At 44.9% G+C, this 23,426-nt stretch overlaps 1 protein-coding gene and 1 long non-coding RNA gene across 2 annotated transcripts; both read right to left on the bottom strand.

Moving 5' to 3' along the window:
• Nucleotides 1-154: 154 nt before the first annotated feature.
• Nucleotides 155-22,180, bottom strand: LOC307203700 (NXPE family member 2-like). Its single transcript, XM_079954685.1, is given in 9 exon segments — nt 155-329; nt 332-742; nt 2,296-2,514; nt 7,750-8,163; nt 8,921-9,142; nt 10,002-10,063; nt 11,753-12,531; nt 13,662-13,772; nt 22,082-22,180. Coding segments are annotated over 8 exon segments (2,331 nt in total). The 5' UTR covers nt 13,764-13,772; nt 22,082-22,180; the 3' UTR covers nt 155-207.
• Nucleotides 4,574-6,246, bottom strand: LOC307203787. Its single transcript, XR_013833346.1, has 2 exons — nt 5,674-6,246; nt 4,574-5,085 (listed from the first exon to the last, which is right to left on the bottom strand). It is a non-coding gene; the product is annotated as an uncharacterized lncRNA (long non-coding RNA).
• Nucleotides 22,181-23,426: the final 1,246 nt, after the last annotated feature.

Genomic DNA, 23,426 nt, shown 5'->3' on the forward strand with positions numbered 1-23,426 from the left:
TTGCAGGCACCTTGGTGTAGGCATCTGGTATAGGCACTTAGGTCAGAATCCAAGGAGACAATTTTTAGCCATGCCCAAGACTTCAATATGATGCATCTATACACCTTCTTTGTAGTGGCACCCACCCATCAGAAGTCAAACAGATAAGCATCTATTTGATTTTTAGAAGGGAAGTTTTTAATTGTTGATGTTTTACAGATGTAACTTTTAACAGATGTAAGTTAAAAGCATATTAATTTGATTCACAACCACATGATCTGCCGGGTGGACACTGCTTGTGCCGTAGGCAACCGTCATGTCCCAGGCATCGACAAAACCCACTTTTAGACCCGAAAAATGTCCCTTAGTGCAAGGTATTGGGCATAGCCATGGAAGTCACCAAATCTCTCCTGGTCAATGTCTATCTCCCGGGTGTTCTCTGCTTTGATGATGACTTTTGTATCTGGGCTCCTCAGGAGAAGGTGCAGGATTGCTCCCTGGATGTTGATCATCCTTTGAATGAAGAGCTTGATGGGGAAGGGACGGAAGTGCTGGCCCAAGGAGATGACAACCACCATGTCTCCGTCACCTGCCACGTTGTCAATCTCTCGAGCGACATAGCTGTGGTCTTTTGTGGTATATTCGTGGACTGTAATGATGGGGTGGCCATGTTTTTTCCATTGGACTTGGATGTTCCTGGCCGTGTCTATAGAAAGCAGATTCCGGAGCTTCCCAGTCCCATAGGTGTCAAAAGGTTTTAGGGCTAGCAACAAAATAAAGACATAGGATCAGTGCAAGTTGATGCTAGGGAGATAAAGCTGTATGCACAACCGATTACCGCAGGTGAGTGGGTGCCATTTTGTCATGGAGACCTGTTCTCATGTGCCAAGACACTTTTGATAATGAAAAAATAGCAGCCGTGATCTGTAAGTATTAATGCTGGACTTTCAACTCCCAGAAGCCCTATTCAGTATGGGCAGTAGCCAAGGATGATGGGAATTGTAGTCTAACATCTGGAAGGCCACAGAGTAGCCACCCCCAGATTAACAGCAGGTGGATGCTTGAGGTAGATGGCTGTGGTTAGTGAGCTGAAGGCCTCATGGAAAGTATCTTGACTACCACAAAGCCCACTAACTGCCTAGTCTGCCTTGTTAAGTTGGGTGTGAGAAACATTCAATCCTCCAGAAGTTTTTGAACTACAACTTCCATCATTCCTGGCTATTGACTAAGTCTTCTGGGGGTGATGGGAATAACAGTTCAGCAACATCTAAAGGGGCTAAGGTTCCCCACAAATTTTCGCTGCCTTTTCGCCTAGTGAGGAACGAACTACTCGCCATCTGTGTGAGATTTTCCATAAGACATAATTTCTTTCCTTTTGAGCACATGTTAAATCTCACCTGAAGTCCTTAAATTGAGCATAATTCCAAAATGTGTTGTCACTAGTCTTGTCCCCAAATGACTCACTCGGCTCTTGCATGATGGGTGATTCCAGGGCACCCTTGCATCATTACCCTCAGTATTCCAAAAATGGGGGTACTGGGCCTTCGAGAACTACCATTCAATTCCACAGAGGCTTGAACCGCCTTGGAAAATCTGTTAAGTGTTAATTTGTCCCCACTGTAAGGTTATAAGGATTATCTAAGCCTATATTTGCTTCCAGCCTGGATTTCTCATTAGCTGGAGAACTCTCACCTGCCTAGGTCCCATTGACTCCAAGCCTGGGCATTGTTCTTTCCAGGCATGAACCAACTATGTGACAAGAAATCACAAAGCAGCAGCCCAAAATCTGTAGAACCACTTTCCTCAAAGAGCCAGTGGTAGTGTACTGGTGCAGGCTTTCCAACCTCAGCCCTCCTGATGTTTTTGGCCTACAACTCCCATGATCCCTAGCTGGCAGGACCAGTGGTCAGGGATGATGGGAATTGTAGTCCCAAAAACATCTGGAGGGCCGAGGTTGAGGAAGCCTGGGTTAGAGTGTCGGACTAGGACCTGGGAGACCAGGGTTCAAATCCTCCCATTTGGCCATGAAGCTCCCTAGGTGAGGTTAGGCCATTCACTACCTCACAGGGTTGTTGTGGGGGATTAAATGAGGAGGGGAAGAACTCTGCATGCCTCAAGCCCCTTGGAGGAAAAAGATGGGATATAAGTGCAATAAATAAAAATGGAGAACGGAAAACCAATATTTGTGAGAGATAGCATCTGCCTGCTGGCAGGAGCTGTTCCTGGGAAGGATCAGGAGTAACAGGAGGCGGCAACATCGAGTCTGTGTCTGAGCAAATGGTGGTGGGTGCTCTGCCAGATTTTCAGGGTACCTACTGTCCACAGTGTTTTCCAGATGTTCTAGCCATTGCTGCACTGTTGAGTCTCCCATGAAATAAACCCGCTTTTTCCCCAAGCAAGTGTTAATCTCATCCGCAGTCCCCATGCTGGACGTTCTGCAAAAGACGGGGTGCCACTGGTCCTTCCACACAAAGCCAATGGGGAATGCGGAGCTCATCCCGACCATGCACTTCTGGCTTGGCTCCATCTTGCTCCCTGGTAAACAATGAGAACAAAAACAGCTAAGTGGACGGTTGCATCTGTTGGTAGGTTTTGGTGCACTCAACTTGCTGAGGGGGGTTTCCACGGGGTTTAGTGTCAGCATCACCCTTGAGCCAGTGTCACCAACTGGACTCATGCACTTCAACCCCGACTGGGCTAGGCGAGCTGGGTAGCACTTCCAGAGACCACCTGGTCAAAGTGCTGTGGACTCACAGCTTAGAGTTGTGAGCACCGGATTCACTTCCACAATACAGTCGTCGCACAGCAGAGTATAGCAGAGTCTGGCAGTGTATAAACAACTCTGAGAGCAGCTCTGTAGAATATCTTCTTTTGTTCTATAACTACAGCTATAATACAAAACTATACAGAGCTAAATAGGTCTAAGCATAAATGAATGCTACACTGAGTGTCTGCAGCTGCTCTTAGCAGCAGCCTTATATCTACACACGATCTCTAACACTCAGTCTCTCTCTCTCTCTGACACACTGACTGACTGACTGACTTGGTGCTGGAGCTGAATAAGTAGAAAGCAAAACACTGTTCCTCCTCTCTGGAGAATCAGCAGACTCGTCGGGAGATTCTTGGATATGGGAGGGGTGAAATCTCATTTAGATGGATAGAGAAAGAGACCTCCAGACTCCCAGAGCATCCCTGTACTTTTATCTCTATGCTGACTTCTCTCCATCCTTTGAAGTTCAGGCCGATACATCTCAGGTGGCATCCTGTTCTCAATTCCCTCCTCCTCTCTGCTCACACTTGCTCTGGACCTTGAGACGAGAGGTAATCTTGGATCTACCTTCTGAGAACAAAGGGGCAAGCGTGGCTCCTTTGTTTCTCCAACTCATTAGTTAGCTAGGACTAGAGAACTCTTTCCTATCCAGAATGTACTTCCCTTGATAAACATAAGCTTTCTTGTGCTCAGCCAAGTCTGAATACCTTTCAGCTAAAGGTGTGCTTCAAGCAAGTATTCATTTAACGAAAGCTAGCTTCTGCTGTTGCATGCAAATTCTATATGCAAACAGCATCAACCGGCTGCTCTTCCTGGCTTTGATCAAAACCACATAAAGTGGTACCTCAGGTTAAGTACTTAATTCGTTCCGGAGGTCCATTCTTAACCTGAAACTGTTCTTAACCTGAAGCACCACTTTAGCTAATGGGGCCTCCTGCTGCTGCTGCACTGCCGGAGCACGATTTCTGTTCTCACCCTGAAGCAAAGTTCTTAACCTGAAGCACTATTTCTGGGTTAGCGGAGTCTGTAACCTGAAGCGTATGTAACATGAAGCGTATGTAACCCAAGGTACCACTGTAACACAATCTATGGAAAAAGAAAACTTCCCCAAATTGTTATTTCTAAAGCCAATCAACAGGGGGAGCCTGCTGCAACATAGGAAGATGTCTTCTACTGAGTCAGGCCTTGGTCATTCTAGCTCAGTATTGTATACACTGACTGGCAGCAGCTCTCCTGAGTTTCAGGCAAGGAGTATCTCTCAGCTCTACCTGGAAATGCCGGGAATCGGCCTGGGCCTTTCTGCAGCTCATAACTTGTAAAACTACCTGTGCAAGAGAAGCTTGTGGGTGGGTGTGGGTGTCTAAGCCCTGCAGACCTAGGCTTCCTGCAGAGGTGTAGAAGGGCAGAGTGCTCAGCTTCTTCTTATCAACCCTTGTTTCTTTTCCTTCAACACATGTTTCTGAGGGCAGATCTACACATGGTTTTTAACTTTAAGGAAGGGTTAAGGAATGGTTTTGATAACGCATATGGACACAGGACTTTTAATGTTCACAATGCAATATTAAAATGAGACACAAAGGGTGCTACAGAGCAACCAGCAGTAGTGAGATAGCATTTTGAACAAAAAAGGTAAAAAACCACTTTATTTACAAGTATGCCCTGTGATGTTTTAGAACAACGTATCTAATATTGTTATAATAATGCTAAACAGGTCTGTGTAGATCCAGCTGAACATTTCCCTCTATGGATGTTTATAGGAACCAGGTAAGCCTGTGTGAAAGCATCACTTATTTGGTACTAAAGGAAAAAAGAAAAAGACTTCAGTTCACTTATCCCTTGTTTTTATTTCCTTGAGCAACAGAAATTTCTTTGCAGTTTTACTCGCCCTATTTAATTCCAACAGCTGTCTATACTCAGCACAACCTTGTCTCGTAATACAATTCCAAAACATTTCACAATTCTAACATTCAACCATTGGGTTGTTTTTTTATTTAAAGATCTGACATTTGACTCAGGAGCACTCTTGCTTTCCAAAGGCAGGGCTCAGCTCTGCAGTATTATAATTCTTTTAAATTTATATCCCATTTTTCCTCCCAAAGGAGCCCAAGTGACTTAACAGTTAAAACATCCAAAAACAATTCTAGTACAGATGCAGACTGTGAAAGTAAATTCCAAAATGAAGACCTCTGCATATTTTCCACCACCATCCCCATCTTTGGAATTCCAAGGACCCTTCAGCTCTAGAACATCTAACTTTAGAAGTGAATTCACCTCTGCTACCAGGTTGGGCAATGCCAGGGAATCTCACATTTTGGTATCTGCCTAGAAAATGGCACCTTATACTACAGCAGCAGCAAGAATACTCATCGCAAAGTATTGGAAGACACAAGATCTACCCACCCTGGAAGAATGGCAGATGAAAGTAATGGACTATATGGAATTGGCGGAAATGACTGGCAGAATCTGAGACCAGGGAGAAGAGCTGGTGGAAGAAGATTGGAAGAAATTTAAAGATTCTTTACAGAAACACTATAAATTTTTTGAATGTTAATGATGCTGGAATGAAATGAAGTGGTTTTAGCAATAAGGTAAAACAGGAGTATGTAAAATTGGATTGATATTAGACGAAAATTTGAAGTTATAATAGGTGAAGACAAAGAACTAAGAGTAAATAAAGAGGGTATGGATTTGCTGAACTAACTATTAACTGGAATACAAAAAAGAGAGGCGTGAGGAAGTCATGAAAATAAGCAAATGAATGATAAGATATTAGAATGAGGGATTTTTATTTTTCTTTCTATGTTAAATTTTGGTTTTTGTATTATCTTTGTGTGTTCTTTTATTTACTGTGTACTGTTTTGTAACCCTTTTTCTTTTTGTTAAAACTTAAAAAATATGATTAAAAGAAAAAAAGAAATTGGCACCTTATAGTGCAGCTGCACAAGATGATTAGCATCCTTTGCTAGCACCTTTTTTCACTGACTTCATTTCCCCTCCTTCTTCCTCTCTAATCCTGCCTTATGTGATTGGCTGCAGAATCCCATCAAATTTTGTTTTCAGGGGTCCAACAGCAGTATTTGTGTGATCACATGTGATGCCACAACTAATTGGTGAAATGCTAGTGAAAGTGAAGGAGGTGGAGACGAACCACAGAGAAAGAACACTGAAAGTGAAAGGTGCTCCTTTGATAAACATGAAATGGTGCTCCTTCTTGCAGCAATTGCCCACTATCCAGATTTTGTAAGGGGCAATGCTTGCCCAACTGTGTGGGGTGGGGAGGGAGAGGATCTCTTGCACAGTTGAAATGGAGGGTGTCAAATCTGAGAGATGCAATGCTGTGACAAGGCTATGTTTGTATAACATACAAGACCATGTAACACCGGTCCTGAAAGACCTACATTGGCTCCCAGTATGTTTCCAAGCACAATTCAAAGTGTTGGTGCTGACCTTTAAAGCCCTAAGTGGCCTCAGTGCAGTATACCTGAAGGAGCATCTCCACCCCAGACACTGAGGTCCAGCTCCAAGGGCCTTCTGGTGGTTCCCTCACTGCAAGAAGCAAAACTACAGGGAACCAGGCAGAGGGCCTTCTCTGTAGTGGTGCCTGCCCTGTGGAACGCCCTCCCATCAGATGTCAAAGAGATAAATAACTACCTGACATTTAGAAGACATCTGAAGGCAGCCCTGTTTAGGGAAGTTTTTAATGTGTGACATTTTAATGTATTTTTAATCTTTGTTGGAAGAGTGGCTGGGGAAACCTAGCCTGATGTGTGGGGTACAAATAATAATAATAATAATAATAATAATAATAATAATAATAATAATAATATAATAGCAAGGCAAGTTCACAGCACTTTGGAAAAATATGTATAGGGCAATTGTTCTGTGGGGCTAAGCATGTTATGTGTTAACAGATGCTTTCTCAGTGAGTTATGCACCTGCTGCAAATTAAACACTTCTCTTTGACTCCAGGCCATAAGAGACAACTCCAGGGGGCCATGGGTGTTTGGGCACCCACAAAAATATAATTGTGGGTGCTGGGTACCCACAAAGTCAGTGAGAAAAGCTGGCAGGGGGCAGCTGGGCTGCCTCTGAAAAAGAAGTAGTTCAGCTCCATCCTCTGCAGCCAACCAGTGAAGCACCTTTTGCTGAGGGTGCGGGCCTGGACGTCAGAGGCCCTCCCTGTGGAAAAGGGTGCCTTGCTGGCTGCAGAGAGGAGGAGGAGGAAGAGAAGCTGCTGCCACTGAAATGCAGACATGCAACATCACACACACAGGCACACCTGCACATGGTGCGTGTGATGTCACATGCACAGTGTATAGCCGTGTGTGTGATGTGACACGACTGCGTTGCATTGGCGGGCACCCACAATCCTGAGGGTGAGTTGGCACCCCTGCTCCAGGCAGCTTTCCTCAAACCTAGTGCCTTAGGAGATGTTGCTGCACTGCAACTTCCATTAGTCTCATCCAGCAAGGCCAATGGTCAGTTGCTCAGAAGCAGACAAAACCAGCTTTACTTTCTCAGCAAATTTTGTATCATTTGTGGACTGGAAGCAACAGCAAATAGCAGCTGCATTCACTGGATTGATTTCTGTTCCAGACATGGGATGAATCTGTGAACATTGTGGGATTTTTTGTTGTTGTGGGTGGGGGGTAGACAGAGGATGTTTGGGGTACCAACCCATCCTTGGACCTAAGTGCTTAGTAAGTTTGACTGACTTCTCCACACCCAGACCTGAACTGATATTTGCTCTCCAGGTGATCAAATGTCAAGAGGACTTAGGGATATAAATCAGTGTGACCGCCCTCCCCCATCTTCATTAAGTTTCCTGATAGACTGGAACTTTGTACTGTCTCTGTCTCCAACCTTCTCTTCCCTAAACTAACAGATGTATGTTAAAAACATAATGATTTGGTTCCAGATCACATGGTCAGGTGGATGGACGTCATAAATGGCGTAAGCAATGTTCATGTCCCAGGCATCTATGAAACCAACATTGAGACCTTGGAAGATGTCCATTACGGCAAGGTTTTGGGGGTAGCCATTGACATCACTCAACCGCTCCATGTCTGTGTCCATCTCCCGAGTGTTCTCTGTCCTGATGATGACTCTTGTTTCTGGGCTTCTCAGAAGTAGGTGGTGGATGGCTCGGCGGATGTTAAGCAGCCTCCTGACAAAAAGATCCATAGGAAAAGGGCGGAAGTGCTGGCCCAGAGTGATGGCAATGACCGTGTCTTTGTCCCCAGCCAGCCTGTCAATTTCATTGGTGATGTAATTGCCGTCCTTTATGGATAAAAGTTTCCTAGAGACAAAAGGGTTCCCGTGTCTTTTCCACTGAATGAAAGTCCTCCTCTCCAGATCCAAAGCTACGTGCGTTTTGAATGGTCCAGCACTGTGGCCATCAAAGAGCTTCAATGCTAGCAAACAATAAAAGGAAGAGAGAGTTTGAAAGGGGGAAAGGGGGTCAACCAGCTCTTGCACCTAAAAAAGGGAACCAGGCATCCTAATATTTGAAAAGTGGTGTTACTTGGTAGCATTGATGTGGACCTAACTTTTAATGGCAGTTTTGGGTCCTCAGTGCGGAGAGCACTTTTAGTCTTCTTCTTTCATTGTAGCTAAGTTTGTGTTTAATGTGTATCAGAGAAAGAGCATGTGGGCTCTGGACTCTGCAGATCAAGTCCATGGGGAGGGAGTCTACCCTACCCTTGTGGCTAGCAAGGAAGAGGCAGATAGCTGGGTTTAAAAGTTGGCCACAACTTCATAGAATCGTAGAGTTGGAAGGGACCCTGAGGATCATCTAGGCCAGACATGGCCAAACTTGACCCTCCGGCTGTTTTGGGACTACAACTCCCATCATCCCTAGCTAACAGGACCTAGTGGTCAGGGATGATGGGAATTGTAGTCCCAAAACAGCTGGAGGGCCAAGTTTGGCCATGCCTGAATTCTAGTTCAACCCTCTGCAATGCAGGAAAATGCAGTTGTCCCATACAGGGATAAACCTGCAACCGTGGCATTATCATGTGCTAATTAACTGTGCTGTCCATTAATTACATGCAGTAAATCATCAACTGCAACCAATGTGTATACGAATGGGAATGGGATGCGAAGCTGAAGCCAAAAGCGAAGGGTGCTCAGAGCAAATCTGAAGGCAACCCGCATACCAGGAGAACGTACTTGCCACCTTTTCAGTAAGGTAATAGATCCATTGCCTTAATGTTGAATCCCCCATGAGATAAATCTTCTTCTTCTTCAGGCATTCCTGGATTCGATCCAGAGTGCTAAAATCAGATACGGAGCAAAACTGCGGGTGCCAAACCTCCTGCAAGGCATAGCCGCTGGGAACGGGCAAGTTCATCCCGATCGTGCATTTGTCTCTTGCCATCATCGTCGTACTTCCTAACAGAAACAGATGAGGGATATTTGGTGGTGAACATGGATTGATTGATTGGTTTATTACGGCCATTGGCCCATATCTAAAAACAATACATCAAAATTTATCCATAAACAATACAATTTAAACAGTTCCAAGTTAAAACACCCCTATAAAACCAATTTTACTTCAATTAAGTAAACTATACACAATAAGCTCCCACTATGTCAACCGCAATTCAAATCCCTCAGATTTTGGGGGATATGCGTCTTAGTGACATGGTGAACATGGAAAGAGCTGGGTTTCTGGAGCTTCAGTTTCCTTGTGTGGGATTTAAGCATCTTTGGAATATGGTGTGCCCCTGGCACTTTGAGTTCAAAAGGACAGGACCCTTCAATATCATTGAAGAATTATGTGAGAGACTGAGTTCTGAGATACTGCTTAGATTAGGGACTCCTGTGGATTTCCCTCTTCCTCCAAAGCCTTGTTCTTTTTAGATGCACAGCAGATAGGACTTCAATGGGTCTACTCTGAGTAATACTAGCACTAAATACAGCCCAGAGTCTTCCGAGTCAGACTATTGGTCCATCTACGTCCTTATTGCCTACACCAGCTGGTAGCAGTGTTGCAGAATTTCATACTGGAGTTTTCCCTTGTTCTATCTGGACATGAAGCACAAATTGAACCTTGTATCTTCTGCATGCAAAGCTGATGTTCTGCCACTGAGCGGCAATCTCTCCAAAAGTGTTTAGCATGCTTGAAAGAAATAGTTCTGAGGAATGGGGAGAGTTTACATCAGATCTGGTGGCAAAGTGTCACTACAGCTGGTGCTAAGCCATGCACGATTCATCAAAGAAACCCGTGTTGGTTAAAAAGACAACTTACTGTTACAGGATAGGACACGAATCTCCCCAAAACTCTGTGGTATCTCGATTCCAATGTTGTCCCTTCAAAGACAGAAGAGAATGGCAAATGAGTGCATAGGAAATAAGAATGCTTCTTTGCCTCTATTTGACCTTCTCTACACGTGCGTCACAGGGACGCGGGTGGCGCTGTGGGTTAAACCACAGAGCCTAGGACTTGCCGATCAGAAGGTTGGCAGTTCGAATCCCCACGATGGGGTGAGCTCCCGTTGCTCGGTCCCTGCTCCTGCCAACCTAGCAGTTCGAAAGCGCGTCAAAGTGCAAGTAGATAAATTGGTACCGCTCCGGCGGGAAGGTAAATGGCGTTTCCGTGTGCTGCTCTGGTTCGCCAGAAGCAGCTTAGTTATGCTGGCCACATGACCCAGAAGCTGTACGCCGGCTCCCTCAGCCAATAAAGCGAGATGAGCGCAACAACCCCAGAGTTGGTCACGACTGGACCTAATGTTCAGGGGTCCCTTTACCTTTACCTTACACATGCGTCCCGCATGTGTTGGGATCATGCTGGCAAAAAATGTCCTTGGGTATGATGGAGGACTCTGTCCCATTGTCACCATTCAAGGGCGAGTCCAGTTGGCTTCTGCAGGTTATGGAGGGAGAGGGGTGCCTTGTCTTATACATCAGACAGCAAAGCATCTTGGGTCAGCACTGGGTACCTATTGCTAGGTATGAGAAACAAGACCATCTTCCGGAGAAGACTGCTGCAGGAAATCTGGCAAGGGCACTTGCATAAGAATGAAATAATTGCAAGCAAATTTATGGGGAAGGGGGTTTGAAACAGCCAAAGGACTCCTTGGCAAACTTGTAGCATTTTGCAATCGTTGAAAGCCAGATTGGGCCTGGCAGATCCCAAATACTGTGTAGCTTCTTTTCTGGAAATGGTTCTGTTCCACACTATATTTGAGGGTCTCTAACTCAGGCGTGAAGGGACGCGGGGGCGCTGTGGTCTGAACCACTGAGCCTCTTGGGCTTGCTGATCAGAAGGTCAGCGGTTCAAATACCTGCGACGGGGTGAGCTCCCATTGCTCGGTCCCAGTTCCCGCCAATCTAGCAGTTTGAAAGCATGCAAAAAAAGAAAAAGAAAAGTGCAAGTAGATAAATAGGTACCACTCCAGCGGGAAAGTAAATGGTGTTTCCATGCATTGCTGTGGTTGCATCAGAAGTGGCTTAGTCATGCTGGCCACATGACCCAGAAAAACTGTCTGTGGACAAATGCTGGCTCACTCGGCCAGTAAAGCGAGATGAGTGCCGCAACCCCAAAGTCGTCTGCGAATGGACTTAACTGTCAGGGGTCCTTTACCTTTACCTTTTAACCCAGGTGTGGAGAAGAGAAACTGTAGCTCTCCAGATGTTGGTGGCCTCCAATTCCCATCATCCCATTGGTCATGGTAGCTGGGACTGATGGGAGTTGGAGTCCAATAACATCTGGAGGGCTACAGAGTTCCCTCTGCTTTAACCCAAAGAGAGAGACGTTAATGGTGCAGATGACTCATGTACTGAGCTGTGATAAAGCTTCAAGGTTTCTCTCCCAGTTTTGTTTGGACTTCTACCTCTGTGATCCCCAGACTGCTCCAAGGTCCTCACATAAGGGACCCAACTGTCCCTTTCCCACCAATATTTATATTCAGCTACCAAATAAGTTCTAATAAATCTTCCCACACTCACAACCAGTGCATTGCTGTCTAAGCTATAGGTCTGATATGGAATTGCAAACACCTCTTAAAAAGGCTCTGCTCCAAGGATGTGAGGTAGGTGATGGGCTTGTTGTCAGTCGTCAGGAGAACAAATGCTTCACAGGGCACATTCTTTGGTTTTACGCAGTAGAAGGCTTCTTGGTCTCGTTCATCCAGATACTCGCACAGTTCTGCATTTGTCTCTATGACAAAACCACATTTGGTGCAGACGTGTGATGTTCCATTTAAAAATGTGCCTGTAAAAGCTATTTTGTCGTAGCCTTTCTTCCTCGCAGCCCACAGTGCAGAAACTCCTTCACTGGGGTGGATGAGCAAGATGGACACTCTGACATCGCCCTCCCAAAATAAAGTGAAATTGACCAGGTATGTCCCATTCTTATAGTCTGTGATGTGCCCAGAAGCTCCAGCCCTAAGACTCGAAGAGTAGATCCTCGCTCGTAAGAAGTCTCCTCCGTATTCCTTTCTCTTCCCCAAGTGGTTGTACAAATCCAGTCGAACTATCAAGGGATCTCCAACACAATAAGAACCCTTTTGGTTTAATATGGTGGCCTTGCTGTTCTTGGCACTTGTGGTGGTCATTATATCTGTGAAAGTGATGCTGGGCATTATCTGGTCCAGTTTTGTAATGATTTCCTTCACCTCCTGTTCTTTTTTCCACTGTTGCACCCTAGTCCTGCACTGGGCTGCATTCTCTGTCTGACAAATCTTATTCCCCGTGAATCTAAGGCAAAAGTCTTCATTTGTTTCCAAAGCACCTAGAAAATCCACTGGTTCCTTCATGTGATCTCCAAAGAGAGTGATCTTTAAAGAGAAACAAGAGAAGGCAAATGATAAGGAAATAGAATTCAGATTTGCGCTCTCTCTCTCTCTCTCTCTCTCTCTCACACACACACACAGACACACACACAGTTCTTGAGAACTTCACAGACACTGAATCTTCTGTAATATCAACAGGGCATATATGAGCTGGGGTATCTAGGAACAAAGTGTCCTTCATAGAAAGATGTCAGATTCCAAATAAGACCCCTGGTCCATCTCCCCTTCCTTCTGACCAGCAGCAAGGAGAAGCTCTTTCCAGCTCTGTGGCTTGTGAGATTGGGGGCTGAACAGGTGACTCCCTGGTCCTGAATGGGGTAATTGTGCCCCTGAATGACCAGGTGCAGGCTGGGAGCCATTTTGGACTCACAGCTGTCCATGGAGGTGCACGTCAGTTCTGTGTCCAGGGCAGCTGTCTACCAGCTCCACCTGATACGCAGGCTGAGAACCTACCTTCCCGTGGACTGTCTCACCAGAGTGGTGCATATTATGGTTATCTCCCTCTTGGACTACTGCAATGCGCTCTATGTGGGGCTACCTTTGAAGGCGACTCAGAAACTGCAACAAATCTGCAGCTAGACTGGTGATTGGTAGTAGCTGCTGAGACCAAAAAACACCGGTCCTGAAAGACTCCCAGTACATTTCCAAGCATAATTCAAAGTGTTGGTGCTGACCTTTAAAGCCCTAAATGGCCTCGGCCTAGTATACCTGAAGGAGCGTCTCCACCCCCATCGTTCTGCCTGGACACTGAGGTCCAGCTCTGAGGGCCTTCTGGCAGTTTCCTCACTGTGAGAAGTGAAGTTACAGGGAACCAGGAAGATGGCCTTCTCAGCAGTGGTGCTCTCCCTGTGGAATACCCTCCCATCAGATGTCAAGGAGATAACTATACAACCTTTACAAGGCATTTGAAGGCAGCCCCCTATAGGGAAGTTTTTAATGTTTTGTTATGTTCTTATATATGTTGGAAGCTGCCCAGAGTGGCTGGGGCAACCCAGTCAAATGGGTGGGGTACAAATAATAAAGTTGTTGTTTTTTTGTTATTATTATTATGAACATAGGATTTCTTTCACACACAGAAAATGCTTTGTCTGCAACTTATGCCCCACCCCTCTTACCTTGAACACCCTCCTGTACAGAGTATAGCTCAGGATGAGGAAGCCTGCCAAGCCCAATGTCAGAAGGAATCCTTTCCTGTTGATAGTGATGAAGAACGTCATGACGATTGGCTGCAGGGAAATGGAGAACACACTCACTAAAGTGGAGAACACACTCACTAAAGTGCCTCAGATCTCATGAAATCCTCTTTGCATATAGTTGTGGGAGCAAAGGGGTGGTTGCTGAGTTAGTGTCTGGCAGCAAAGCAACAGGTCACTTGGTCAGGAGCCCAAATCCAGCTGGCAAGAGACAGCAAGGAGAAGGAAACCTCAAGTTTTGGGGGCTTCCTTGGGACTGGTGGCAGCATAACCCAGACCTTTGGACGACCCCCAGCAGGGAATAGTAACTGTTGGAAAAGGAACAGCTAATCACTTATCTGTGATTTCCTGCTTTGCAAGGGTTAGACTAGATCATCATCATCATTTTTAATTTGTATACCGTCTTTCTATCTTACAATACTCAAGGTGGTTTACAAGCTGAAGAAACAAAAAATGTACATCTTATAACAATCTAATGCAATACAAAAATGTGATAATAAAACATAACTTTAAAATAGGCAACCTACATCAAAAAAGTAACATTCAGCAATTGTTAGAATAGTATAAAATAACAATATCAACATATAAAAGTTAAACAGAAATCCACTCAACAGTTACAATAAATAATATCTAAACTATAATCAATAAAACAACGGCAAGCCACAGTACCTAAAATAATACAATGCACATTGAGAAGCAGAGACTAGAGGGTAGAGCAAGGCAGGTGGAAGGAGGCTTTGCCTGATGGAGGGGAGAGACTAGATGGCCCCTTGGTACCTTCCAACTCTGCAATTTTGTGATCTATCCTTCTCTATCCCGCTACACCCAGCTTTGGGTGAGAGAACACTGGAGACTTTTGGTGTGCTTGCAATGTTCGGCTAATTTAATACTTTCAAGCCGTGCTCCTGGAGTCAGCTGTGCTCCTGGAAACATGACTCAGCTAACTCAGATTCTCAGAAACTAAGATCACATCCAGCTGGAGTGTATATTGAGCAACGGTGCTTATTCGTTTTCACAAAATTTGTTGGGAAGTTACGTCTGTGGGAGAGTGTCTCCTGCAAGTTCCATCGATCTCAGAAGCCTCTTCTGCAGTAACCTGTCCCTGTTCTGTGGAATAGCCTTCCTGTTGAGCTATGACAGGAGCACACTATCTGCACTTTCTGAAACAATTGTACTGTACGTTTTTGTTCTGACAGGCTTCCCTAGCTGGAAAAATGGGTCTTTATCATGAGTGTCGATTCAGAATGGTTTTAGCTTTGTTCTAAAGGTACTTATTGTATTTAATTGTTTTTGTGGGGTGCCCTCCTTAGTTAGATGTGTCTGTCTCCCTCGTAATTACGGTAACTTTCTGGATTGACTTAGAAATGTTCCTATTCACTAAGGAACTTGATGACAGAAATATACTGTCCCTGACATCCCTGAAAACTATTAACTGAGAGGGTACGTGGCTGTTTTACATGTGTCTATAATGTTCCTAATGCTTTTTAAATTAGTATGGATTTTAAAAATGGCTTTAATTAATCTTTTATTAAAAGTATCTGTAGTGTATCCACCGCTTACCACCAATTAATAGTGTGGTGGACTCATCCCGCTAACTGCCCCCCCCCCCATTAAATATAGCACACACAACTCACTGTATGCCCATTGCAGAATTTTACAATTTACCACAAGCTTTCATGTGGGGGACCTGCGTGAGGGAAAACTTAGTGCCTCAGACAGGAGTCGATCAAACAAACAGGAGAAGTCTTATTAAACAAAAAGAATGCGCAGAAGTGGTCCTCTGGTTGCAAATTCCTTGGGATGTGGCTGGACCTCCAGAACAGATCCCATTCACAACAGGAGGCAATGATGTATTGACAAACTGATGCAGAAGAGGGAAACCAAGATGACAAAAGTTCTGGAAACAATGCCATACGAGAGATGGTTGAGGAGACTAGGTCTGCTTAGCCTGGAGAAGACCAAGACGTGATATGATGGCTATCTTCAATGACCTGAAGGGTTGTCAAATGGAAGATGGAGCAAGCTTGTTCTCTTCTGTTCCAGAGGATAGGACCAGAACCAATTGGATTCAAATTGCAAGAAAAGAGACTGTGACTCAACATGAGGAAGACTTTTCTGATGCTAAGAGCAATGGAACGGACCCCCTCTGAAGGTGGTGGACTTTTATTGGAGCAATGAAACAGATTCCCTCTGAAGGTGGTGGACTTTTATTGGAGCAATGGAACAGACTCCCTCTGAAGGTGGTGGACTGTTATTGGAGCAATGGAACGGACCCCCTCTGAAGGTGGTGGACTGTTATTGGAGCTTTTTGTGCTTTGCTTTATTATGCTTTGCAGATATTGCTCCTTACAAGGACATGGGTGCAGCTGCAGGCAGCCTGGCTGCTTCTAGAGTAGGCATAGGCAAACTCGGCCCACCAGATGTTTTGGGACTACAGCTCCCATGATCCCTAGCTAACAGGGGCAGTGGTCAGGGATGGTGGGAACTGTAGTCCCAAAACATCTGGTGGGCCGAGTTTGCCTATGCCTGTTCTAGGGGAAGGAAGCCTTCCTGCTGCTGTCTCTCTTGTGGTCATGGGAGTGGAGCTGGCTAGGGCTGGAGTCTGGATTAAAGCGTGTGCACACACACACACACACACACACTTTATAGTGTATGTATAACTGTTGTAAACTGCTCTGAACAGTGGGTTATAAATATTTTCAGAAGAAGAAGAAAAAGAAGAGTTTGGATTTGATATCCCGCCTTTCACTCCCTTTAAGGAGTCTCAAAGCGGCTAACATTCTCCTTTCCCTTCCTCCCCCACAACAAACACTCTGTGAGGTGAGTGGGGCTGAGAGACTTCAGAGAAGTGTGACTAGCCCAAGGTCACCCGGCAGCTGCATGTGGAGGAGCGGAGACTTTAACAAACTTTAACAAAGGAGCACATTGCCCTGCTCGCTTCCACTCCTGTCCTCACCTACCCCGTAAACATCTGCTCACTTCTCTCCTGGCAGATGAGCAAACTTGGCCAGCAGTTAAATCAAGCTCTAAAGTTCTCCAGAGAGCCCCTTCATGGTGGATGCGAATGGTGCATTTCATTCCCAGATTGTCACACACTGACCACTTCTGAGGGGCAGGGACCGTGCTCTCTAAGGTCTTGCCTGTGGTTGAAGCACTCTAGAATAGTGTTTCCCAACCTTGTGCCTCCAGCTGTTTTTGGACTACAATTCCCATCATCCCTTGCCACTGGTCTTGCTAGTCAGGGATGATGGGAGTTGTAGTTCAAAAACAGCTGGAGGCACAAGGTTGGGAAACACTGCTCTAGAAAGTGATGGTGCCTTGCCTTTGTGATAAATACATTGTAGCTATGCACACATGGGGCAAGGAGACTCTTCAAAGCAGAGAGTGTGGTCAGTGGTTATCAGTTCTGTTTCAGATTCACAGACAACTGGCTCCATTGCTCGACCCCAGCATTGGCTCCAGTCAAAATCTTACCTATTCTTGTCTCCCAGTCTCTCCTTTGAACTGTCACTTTCTCCTTGCTCCTTTGCCTGTCTTCTTCAAGACACTACTGAGAGATGCCCAGCTGATAGGAGTCGACCTCTTAATGCAATTCTCCCAGGTGAAGCATTAACCCAATTGTCCCCAGCTATTAACCGCAATTCACCTAACAAAAGGGTTGTCAGCCAGGTGCCATAACAATGCACACCTCTCATAAATCTTTCCCGGGCTCCTGAGCAGATGCAGCAAACATGTCCTGGCTTTGAACTCTTTGAACTCTGATTGGACTTGAAGCAGCAGCAGCAGATGAAATTAAAATGTGACGCTAGGTTAATAGCTCAGCCTCACCACAAGGCTCAGGGATCAGGGAGCCATAGACCTTGACCACATCTTCTTCCAAAGAGACATCATGATGTAGATTCCAGAAGAGCAGCTGTTAAGCTTGGTAACTCTGGAGCACGCCAGTTTGGGTGGGCTTTCTTGAATAGTTGGTAACTTTGGCAGCTATGTCAGGGTGAGTTCACAAGGGGTAATCACAGATGAAATGCCATTGATAGGACTTCCATATCACACACATCACCTCAACTCTAGTCCTTTTCAGTGGATTTACTGCACTCATTCAGCTTAGAGCGACTAGGGGAGGGGTTAACCCATATTGCACATATTGCATGTGTGAATGTGCTTTGAGTCCTGGGCCAATGACTTCTGCAATAACAATCTATTTTTTTACCTTTAATATCCATGACGGGAGTGATAGGATATGAAATGTCCACCTGACAAATTTCACAATTGGGGTTGCCATATGTCCTCTTTTTCCAGAACACATCCTCTTTTTCATGGGTAGAGTCATCATATCGATCCTTGGTTAAAAGTAGAAGTCAGCAAATGTGCCCTTTTTTTTGCTCTTCAAAATATGGGAACAATAACTCAAGCAACCTTTTTTTAAAAAAAATATGCATCAAAGATACCAGTTACCCATTTGAAATGTTTTACAGTGTTTTTATATGTGCTGGAAGCTGCCCAGAGTAGCTGGAGAAACCCAGCCAAATGGGCAGGGTATTATTATTATTATTATTATTATTATTATTATTATTAAACGAATCATCATAAGAGGACATTTTTTTATACACTCGCAGTGCAATCTATGCATGGCGACCCATTGAGTTCATGGGACTTACTCCCAGGTAAGTGGGCACAGGACTGAAGCCCAAATGCTTTCTTCATTTCTAAAACCCTGCAAAGTGCTCTTGTTGTTGAATCTCTGCAGCTGACCCTGAAATTACCACCCTAAAGCAAGCACACAAAAACCTTCAAAAGAGGGCACTCAGTATGAAATTGTTGAACAAGAATCTTGAATCCATTAAGATTCCAATCAAAACCATGGATTTATCCCCTGCTACCGATGTTGAATTATCATAGCAAAGCTAAGATGATTGTGTTATCGCCAAACCACTGATGTTGAGAATCCTCGCTGTGTTTATCTTGTATACATATATGCTTTGCATATAAATATCGCAGACGTCCATGCACCTCTTGCATTACGTGCCATTTTGGTCTGATGATTTTCATTCCACTGTCTCCTTCTGCCTGTTGAGGATAACATAGGGCTGCCATACGTCTGGATTTTCCCGGACATTAGTGGGTTTTCAAAGGTGGAATTGATGTCCGGGGAGAATTTCTGAAAGGCGGCACTTTGCCCTGGATCTTTGAGAAGTCAATAGGAAAATCACTTTTTTGGGAGCGTTTGTGTGTAGCTCAACAACTTTTGGGGTGTCTTGGTTTTTACTTTTTGAAATATTGCAACCCTAGGATAACAGTCTGTGTGCCATCTGATATGGCCTGCAGTCCATGATGTCACAATAAATCTGTTCAATTGTGGCACCAAAGGCAACAAAGAAAAATGTGGCATCCTAAGGATTAACAGGACTTTCCCCTCCTGGAATTCTGGAAGGGTAGACTTCACCTTCTGCAACAAAACTAACACTGAGTGCCTCCAGATAGCCAATATTTTGCTGGAGGAATTCAAATGCGTAACAAAACTTTAGGGTTGCAACATCTGAAGTAAATTAAAGCATTCTGTTGTAACAAATTCTGGGCTTTTTGCAGCTAGGAAAGTGATTTAAAAGTGTGGGATGAATGAATGAATAAACAAGCAGAAAGATGTGTAAACAACCCACAAGCCAATCAGGATGAATGCTCATTGACATATAACCACCCTGTAAACAAATGATAACAAATCCTCAATAAACACCTGACAGTAAAGAGCTAACCATTGTGTAGGGCTTGTGAGAGCAAATCAGAATGAATAAAACAGGTTGTGTGGAGAAGCCCAAGGAGTGTGTAGCGCCTTAAAAGATGAATGTTTCTGGCAACATGACCCCTTTGGAATGGTTATTGATGAAGTCAAAGCATTGTGGGTAGCAGGCAGGTGGAAATATTTGCTCACCTTTGTTCTCTTTGATGTAAAAAATGGGCAGTTAATCTCTGCAACAACCACCTGAAATGACCTGCCAACCTTGCTAAATGGCGGCCCAGTCTGCTTTTCTTTCCTCTGCTTTGTGCCTAGCAAAGCATCCCTCGATGGGCCACTTAGCACTGGGGGGAAAGATGCAAATAACTGCTAGCTCCTAGATTTTTTAAAAAAGGGGAGGGGAGGAACAGCCATGCTGTTTCTCTGGTGCAACTTGAAATCTTATTTGCATGGCAAAGTTAAGGTAAAGGATCCCTGGATGCTTAAGTCCAGTCAAAGGCAACTATGGGGTTGCGGCATTCATCTCACTTCAGGTCGAGGGAGCCAGCCTTTGTCCACAGACAGCTTTCCAGATCATGTGGCCAGCATGACTAAACCACTTCTGGTGCGACAGGTCACTTTGATGAGTGCCAGAGTGCACAGAAACGCCATTTACCTTCCTGCCACAGTGGTAGCTATTTATCTACTCACATTGGTATGCTTTCGAAATGCTAGGTTGGCAGGAGCTTGGACAGAGCAACGGGCGCTCACCCCGTCACACAGATTCGAACTGCCAACCTTCTGATCGGTGAGCCCAAGAGGCTTGGAGGTATTAATGTTTCAGCCTGCATAATAGCTCTTGTGCCTCAGCTTAAGACTTTTATGAGTTTGGGGTGTGTGTGTCAGTCTGAATGAACCTGTGACCCTGCATCTTTGAGTAATAATAATAATAATAATAATAATAATAATAATAATAATAATAATTTATTTATACCCCCCCCATCTGTCTGGGCTTCCCCAGCCACTCTAGGTGGCTCCCAATCGAATATTAAAAACACAATACAGCATTAAACATTAAAAGATTCCCTAAACAGAGCTGCCTTCAGATGTCTTTTAAAAGTAGGATACTTGTTTATTTCCACAGGGCAGGCGCTGCTACCAAGAAGGCTGGTTCCCTGCAACCTCACTTCCCACAGTGAGTGAACCAGCAGAAGGCCCTTGTCACTGGATCTCAGTGTCCGGGCTGAACGATGGGGGTGGAGACGCTCCTTCGGGTATACTGGGCCGAGGCCGTTTAGGGCTTTAAAGGTCGGCACCAACACTTTGAATTGTGTTTGGAAATGTACTGGGAGCCAATGCAGGTCCCTCAGGACCAGTGTTATATGGTCCCGGTGGCCGCTCCCAGGCACCAGTCTAGCTGCCGCATTCTGGATTAATTGCAGTTTCCTAGTCGCCTTCAAAGGTAGCCCCACGTAGAGTGCATTGCAGTAGTCCAAGCGGGAGATAACTAGAGCATGCACGACTCTACATGAGTGTAGAATGTGTGAGAGGTAGCCTGCCAAACCAGTTCCTTTGGTGAAGTAACGGTTGGCTAGTTAAATACCATGTTCTAGCATATCCAAATAAGTCTCTTGTGCTTTCCCTGCCTCCTTGGAGTCTGTCACCACTCAGAGATTGGCATGGCAAGTTACAGACTATTTTAAAGTACAGGCTTAGATTCTTCCCGCTCAAACAAACAAACAAACAAACAATTAGAATTCTTGACTGCCCTCCATGGCAAGGTCCCAAGGCAAGTCACATGTAATGGTGGGGTCTCTCCAACAGAGGCAAGACAACTCCAGCAGTAGTTAACTCAGGTTTATTGCTCAAAACACGCAAATCACTCTGGAGCTCAGTCAGTTATGCTTAAGAACAATAGTAAAATATTTCTGTCTGTACTTGAATGTATCCTATGATTTATTTCTACACTCTGTGCCTGACCTGGAAGCCACGTGATGGTCTGTTGATTAAGGGGCCTGGTTCTTGGAAGCGTACTGGACCCAAAGTTTTGGGGTTTTGGAATATCCTCCAACAGGTTAATAGAAATTCTAACAGTTTCAGCACCTCTTTTTCTAGAAAAACAGCACTTTTCCTTATTACATCAACACCCCTCCCTTTCCTTAAAGGAACCCGCAGTGGGGTACATTGACCCAGGGTCGCCCAGTGAGCTTCATGGCTGGGCGAGATTTGAACCCTGGTCTCCCAGGTCCTAGTCCAGCACTCTAACAGCCACTCCAAACTGGCTCTCATATAAAAAAATGGTTTCAATGCAAATGTAGGCTTCCTGCCCTGTGTCTCGTCATTCCTTGCTGCTCTATCATGGGGAAGCATTTGGAGGAACCCCTAAACTAGCTCGCTACTGTGTGGCAGCTGAATTGGTCCAAACTGATTTGTTTATCTCATTTAACATACACTGCTTAATCGAAAAGTGGGTTATGTAAAAAGGCACGGTGCCTAACCAAAGGTATAACTCAAATTTTTGATCTCTCTCTCTCTCTCTCTCTCTCTCTCTCTCTCTCTCTCTCTCTCTCTCTCTTCTCTCTCTCTCCACCATGGCTAGCACAACTTTTGGCACACCTTGGGAAGAACTCACCTGTGCAGTCCCAGAAGAATGCTAAGCCATAGTCAGGGGTAGTTTGATTCCTTGAGACCGAGACCTGAGTAGAGAATGAAGGCCAGTCCAAAGCAATTGCACGCAGCCTCCCAACTTTTGTCAGTGTGCTATACAATGTGCTGGAAGGTCCCTTCCACAGCTTCTTCTTTGGGGAGGTGTGTGTGTGTGTGGGGGGGGGGTGTTACCAAAGCAACAGATTCAAAGCAGGTCTCCAGGAAACACATCTCTCCTTGGGGCATTTCTGTCTAGCTCCTCTCCTAAAACAGAAGCCAATATTGGGAGGGGAAAAGCATTGTCTGGGGGATATAAGCAGCACGTTCAGCTTTGATCTGCTTCTGGAGGACCTGGGCAACCTCAGCAGGTTTCTGAGAGATGCTGTTTTCTCGGAGGACCAGCCTTAGACTGACAAACAGTGCTAGCAACCGTTGGGATGTAGAAGGCTTTTTATAGGCACATCATTGCATTTTCTTTCATATGCAAGTACAGATCTGTTTTTTAACTAGTAAACTAAGATGTAGAAGGAGGACCTATGTACAGGAACCCCTCTGTGTGTGAGCTGCATTCACATGGCGGTCTATTCCATTTCCACAACATTCCCCAAACTGTTAATTTCCACCTATATTTGAGCTTTCGCACAATGTAAAAGTCACGCCTGGAACTATAATTGAATACAGTGCAGGTTTAGCACTCGTTTCCATATTATTTGCAAACTGATTTTTCTTTTCCTGGAAGCAAAGAACACAGAAATGAGCTCTAAACTTGCACTGTATGGTTCTAAAGTTCTTGGTACAAGTGGAATAGTTCTAGCAAAAGAAATCTGTTGTCAGCTTGTTTCTTTTCTGTATTGGCAAAGGATGGTGTCCACTTCCTGCATCTCTGCAACGTTTGACTCATTAGCCGGTGACATACAGTTATCATATATCCTAAGTGCAGGGATGCTAAGCTCACTACTCCAAAACATCTACTGAGTCTCCTGTCATGAAATTTGTTTATGGTCATTTGCAAAGCAGATTTTCTCCCCTGCCTCCCAAATCATTTAGGCTCTTGATTTATTACCAATTTGTTATGCATCTTGGCAAAAAGCAAAGTGAGGGAAACAAAAAATCAGACTCCCCGGCTTGAAGTGCTGAGTGTGTGTGTGCTTGTTGAGCTTCGAAACTTGCAATCTTTCATCTTCTTGTAACTCCTCTGCGGAATTAGGTGCATCCTGCACTTGAATGAAGTGCAAGATATAGAAACTCCTTCATTATTTTCTTTGGGGTCAGGACCTTCCTCTGGTCAAGGCAGCAGTAATCTCATGGCTGTGGTTTGGCTTATTTGCCCA

The sequence above is a fragment of the Podarcis cretensis genome (assembly GCF_951804945.1).
Source record: "Podarcis cretensis genome assembly, chromosome: 15".
Lineage (NCBI taxonomy): Eukaryota > Metazoa > Chordata > Lepidosauria > Squamata > Lacertidae > Podarcis > Podarcis cretensis.